Below are 5,730 nucleotides of genomic sequence, written 5' to 3'. Positions count from 1 at the left end.
TTTTTTTTTTTTTTTTTTTTTTTTTTTTTTTTTTTTTTTTTTTTTACATATTTAAATGAACTTAACAAAATCAAATCTTCAAATCTTTCAACTCTTGTATTTTTTCGTATCATTTCAATTGGATCTTGTAACTTATTATTAAAATCAACGAAAAATGACCATTAAAACATGATCGTGTCATTTGATTATTTTTTGTACTCTAATTGAACGAATCTGGCAGCAGCATAGTTAAATACAAAAAAATATTGCTTCAATTCTTCTAATAATATTGTATAAGAATCATTAAAGTCTCTTTTTGAAGACTGACTACTAGAATAGAATAAAATATAATAGATATATTATTATTTGCTATTATATGCATCATTGATTGCGAAGAATTTTATTATTATATTTGTACTGAACTTCGTCTTCGCTTTCAAATTTAAAGTTCGGTGGGAGTGTACGACGTTTACCGGGAAAAATATCGGAGGGGGGGGGGGACGAACGCTCATCGTTCTTCGTTTGTTTGTTAGCATTTACAAATCTTGCCGATAATAATATCGACTTCGGTTTCATATGGATGTTGTAGTATGATGATCTGCTCCGTTTTGCGTCTGTGCATTATGTGGCAACGAAGCAAGTTCGTTTCTGCTTAAATAATTCACAATTCCTGCCCCGAGAGAATCACCTACTACGTTCACTGTTGTTCTACAACGATCTCTGGAAATCCAAACAAATAGATTAATAGATAAATATTTTTTTAAAAACGAGCATATAATAAAGAGAATGCTTACAATAACCAATCAACAGCAATGACAAGGAATACGTCTTCGGACGGTAGGCGAACTGTATCCAATACCATTACCATCGTAACCAGACCTGCTTGTGGAATTCCAGCTGCTCCGATACTTGCCGCAGTCGCTGTGATACTGAACAAAGACTTCAATATAAAATGCAATGCTTCCTAATTAAACAAACAAATATGAATCTTCGCCTCTTCTTCTAATTCGCATTACCTGATTGCCACCAGCTGTCCAAAACTAAGACTGACTTGACGCACTTGCGCGATGAAAATCGCGGCCACAGCTTCGTATAAAGCCGTGCCATCCATATTGATAGTGGCGCCGATCGGCAAAACGAATCTGGTAATTCGTGGATCGACATTGTTTCCTTCTTCCAAACAATTAATAGCAATTGGAAGAGTAGCGGAGCTTGAGGACGTACCAAACGCTGTGACCAACGCTTGGGCCAAATTGGATATGTATACGTATGGATTTCTCTTCGTTATTAGAAAATATAATAGAGGCAGAACGATGAAACCGTGTATCAACAGGCCTATCAATACGGTGAGAAAGTACATTCCCAATTGGGAAACTATTTCGTCCAACGATTGCATTTCCGTAATTTTAGCGGCTACTAGAAACAGTACACCAATAGGCGACAACCTGAACAGTGAAATTTCATTATCAATGAATAAAGAATTGTAAGAAAATTCTATTCTTTATTAAGATCGATGATGACTATTATTTGAAAATTACGTATTGCGCGAAAGATTTGAGGTTAGGATACCTTTAATAAGATAAATTTCATCAAATGTGAATTTACCAAATCACCCAATGAGTGATCATCATCATAGCGCCAGACAAGGACTCGAAGAATACGAGCAACGGTTTTCCTTGTTCTTCCATTTTTCCCAATGTTATACCAAGCACCGTGGCGAAAACGACGAGACCCATTATATTGGTTCCTGACACGCTTTTTGACACTGGCTTCCACTCGTCCATGTTATCTGCTTCAACGAAGGATACATTGATATTATGTCGCTATAATTTTCGTTAACACAACGAAAATTATATTTCTTTTTTTTTCTTTTCTTTTTTTTCTTTTTTTTTTTTTTTTTTTTTTTTTTTTTTTTTCTTATGAAATGTATATAAGATTTTTTTAAAAAAAGATTTTGGACCTGATGTACTGTTTTCCGGTTTCTGCATTTCCGTTTTATGTTGAGAGATACATGCCTCTACTAAATTCGGGGGAAACATATTCCGAATCAAGTCCATCAATGTATCGATAGTCGAGACATTTTGAGATCGTTCTTTTGTCCTTATGTCAGGATTATTTCCCACACCCGGCTGGATAGTGATTACCAAAATGATACCTGAAATCGTTATCAATAAAAATGAATATCAATAAAAAATGATCTATTGTTTATCTTTTACTTTTAGAAAATAAGTGAAAGGAAAGATGTCTCGATCTTGACCGACCTAGTACAACAGCGCTAATCGTGGTGACCATGTAATACACTATAGCACGAACACCAATTTTCCCGCTCAATGACAGATCAAGGGATCCAATTGCTGAGACTAGACTGGATATGATAAGAGGTAAAATCAAACTCTTCAGCATTCTGAGAAACAGATCTCCTATGTAATTGATGTACATGATCTCGCGTGGCGTCCATCCTTGAGTTCGCAAGCTCCTCAAGATAATACCGAGAACCACACCGCCGAATACACCGGTCACAGTCAATATCGTCAACGAATTGTGCTTGAGACACGATCGAACCTTCTCTTGCCTGGTTTGCGGCCTTTTATTTGGCTCCTGAGGATAATACGAGGTTCGTTCGGTAATTTTGCATTGTGTGTCCGATCCTGATAACGGTGACCTAAAAATAACACACACACACACACACACACATATATATATATATATAGTTGGAAAAAAAGAGTGATATTTTAAAAAAAAAAATATTTTTCTAATTTTAAAAGTATTCATTATTTACTATATATATAGTTAGAAAAAAAGAATGATATTTTAAAAGAAAAAATATTTTTCTAATTTTAAAAGTATTCATTATTTACCACATATACAAAAAAAGATTGAATAAAGGTAATAACTAAGATTAGCTCTTCTAGGATCGGAAAATGTAGATTTTTTTACTATTACATCATGTACAAAATGTACAGATGTAATGTACAAATGAATTGCAAATGAAGCGAATACGTGATATTTAGCATAACATGTTGGATGCACGAGGTCTCACGATGCAAGTAAATTATCAATGGAAAAAAGAAAAAAAAAATTCTCAGAAGCTACCGAAAAGAGATGATTCGCTTTTTCAAGGGGTTAATTACGAGAGTTAATCCCTTAACGGTGTTAACGAGTTTGATAATTTGATCAGTTTGACTAGTTTATGACAATCGGCTGGGCGACTCGGTTGTTAGAAAGAAAAAAAAAAAATAGAACAGAATTGTGTATATTGTATTTCTAAAAAGAAATAATAGTAATTAAACATCCGGCTCTTTTTCACTTTTTGCGATGTATGTATTTATTTTGAAATTTTCATCTTAACTTATGATACTTGTGATAATATATTTATGGGTTTCTTTAAATGCATATGTATGTATATAGTTGTTCTTTTCCACGCAAGATGTATCAATTTCCATATGTAAACGTGTCGGCATTGACTACACTGTGTGAAAGTAAAGAGATGAATTTTATATGTGTATTCAATTGAGTGTAAAATTAAGAAGCATGAGCGCTGTTGATTGATTGAGATTTTATATATACAGAAAATGTTAAATTGTCCTGTGTATAATATTCTTACAATATTGTAATAACGATGCTATTTGAAAAATGTTTTTAACAATATCACAATTGATTAAGTAATTAATTGTAAGTTGAGAAGTTGCTAAACATTATATAAACACAAGTTCTTCCAGTTGCTTATGTTACACAATGTTATTTAAGTCACTTATTTAAGTCAAGTTACATAGTTGCATAAATTGAATCATTTGAACTATTTAAATTGTCCTCTTCAATCTTAAGTTTAAGATATTTACATATTTAAAATGTAAAATAGATTGATTATAATAGTTAATCGATACTTAATATTCTTGGTATTAACAGATATGAATAATCTGTATGAAACAACAATTGTGCAACATAACTTTTTATAAAGTTTTCAGATATGTGAAAGGCTGAAGGCCATAAATGATTAAAATTATCTATTAATAAATATATATATATATATTAATATATAATATATATATATATCATTATAATATATATATATCATCATAAATAACTTATGTTTATGAAAATAAATATTCAATATAACATACCACGTATATTTATAAAATTCTGATTTTTCTTTTTTTTTTTATTTGTTATCAAGAAATAATCCATTCTATAAGATTTCATTTCATAAACTGTAAAATTTAAATGGAAAAAAAATTCTTCAAATTTTTTTCAAATTTTTTTTTTTTCTCTTTCTCTAAAATATATCATAATTTGTCGAAATTAAATCTTTGAAACTTTTTATATTTGATTTTCAATAAACAATAAACGTTATTTACCAATCGTGATTAGTAAAGCGCCAAGCGTTTAAAGGTACGTGCATGGCGAGTGTACAGGAAAGCACGATGATTGGCAATGATTTCTCCTTGCTGTGTTATTATATCCCCGCACACGTTTCGCTCCGTCTTAATTCAGCCATGCGCGAGTAACGTTTGATTCTAATCGAATTAAATAATCAGTCAACTTGTCTGACACGCGAAATTACATATTACTTAAATATATAATGAAATACGAGAAATAAAAAATTAAAAATCTTCTACACAATTTCAATTAATATAAATAAACTTATTCGTTTCTTTTTAATTTTTTCCATTATCTCTAGTTTTCAAACAACGTAACAACGTGGACAACATTAAATAGCGACACGCGATCTCCTTTGTGTACAGTAACTGCGAAAACTCGCTCGGCTCGTCTCGACCCGAAGATTCTTTCCGTTTGTTTCGCGAATTGGAAAACGAGGTGAAGAGCATCGATATATTTATCCATCACAAGGGTCGGTAATCTTCGTTTTGATTTGATTGAATCTTTGCGAACGACCTCGTCGTGCTAAGTAGGCCTGCTGCAAGAGAGCTGTTGATCATTCTTGAAAGTCTTGTTGCTCGATTGTCGATGACCTTGCCGGGAGATACATCGTCGCCCTTTCGACTTCATGCCTTCTAGCCTGATCATTCTGTTACAAAATTTTGCTAATAGTAATAGTAATAGTAATATTCTTTATTACTTCTTTCTTTCTTTGGAGAATTAATAATAATATTTTCAAAACGATGAGATATAAAGATTAGTTTTTTTTTTTTTTATCGAATATCGAGGCTAACGTGGAACATTTCTGGAGGTTGGCCTTAAGAATTAATCTTAACTGGCCCGGCAATTATCAAATTGTACTTTCGCATTACGGGCTTGTGGAGCAATTGGTCGGATTCTCCGTGCAAAATTTTGAATGCATGCTGCCGATTCATACCTCAATTACGTATTATTTGGTTATTATTTGGTAATATTTAACATACTGGAAAAAAAAAATGGATAAAGCAACAAAAAAAAAATCGAAAGGATCATTTACTTTTTGAACGGGATAAATGTAATTCAAGAGATTTAAAAGAGATTCAACGCGGAGACACGATCCGTGTAAACTGCGCTATTCTATTTCGCAAGTATATCCTTTTACGCGAATTCATTAGCCGAACCGATGATGCAATCTGAATCACACTGAAGAAGAAACTTCATCCGCTTGTCAATGTCGTCTCGATGGGCCCGCCTCTTCTGCATATATATATTTTTTAACAGACGGATAGACGAATTCAACAACAGCAATTGATAAAATTCTGCGGAATATTCATCAGTTAATTACAATAAGAGCACATTCGAAATTAGAAATAAAATCGAAATAACTTTCGTCAC

At 32.3% G+C, this 5,730-nt stretch overlaps 1 protein-coding gene across 8 annotated transcripts in view; it reads right to left on the bottom strand.

Moving 5' to 3' along the window:
• Nucleotides 1–40: 40 nt before the first annotated feature.
• LOC102679260 (excitatory amino acid transporter 1-like) overlaps nt 41–5,730 on the bottom strand; it is a 12,003-nt gene continuing 6,313 nt past the window's right edge. For 3 of the 8 annotated variants that reach the window (XM_031512320.1, XM_031512321.1, XM_006619497.2), the window contains 7 exons: nt 5,540–5,654; nt 2,241–2,641; nt 1,940–2,134; nt 1,585–1,768; nt 996–1,424; nt 774–908; nt 41–699 (listed from right to left, as the gene is read on the bottom strand). In XM_031512320.1, coding sequence (XP_031368180.1) covers nt 552–699; nt 774–908; nt 996–1,424; nt 1,585–1,768; nt 1,940–2,134; nt 2,241–2,641; nt 5,540–5,598 — 1,551 coding nt within the window. In that variant the 5' untranslated portion in view covers nt 5,599–5,654 and the 3' untranslated portion in view covers nt 41–551. Of the gene's footprint in view, nt 700–773; nt 920–995; nt 1,425–1,584; nt 1,769–1,939; nt 2,135–2,240; nt 2,642–4,334; nt 4,575–5,539; nt 5,655–5,730 lie in introns of those variants that run through there. The other 5 variants (XM_006619499.2, XM_006619500.2, XM_031512322.1 and 2 more) reach the window with 3 other exon arrangements.

The sequence above is a fragment of the Apis dorsata genome, unplaced genomic scaffold (genome assembly GCF_000469605.1).
Source record: "Apis dorsata unplaced genomic scaffold, Apis dorsata 1.3 scaffold_416, whole genome shotgun sequence".
NCBI lineage: Eukaryota > Metazoa > Arthropoda > Insecta > Hymenoptera > Apidae > Apis > Apis dorsata.
This window is presented reverse-complemented; position numbering and strand designations above follow the sequence as displayed.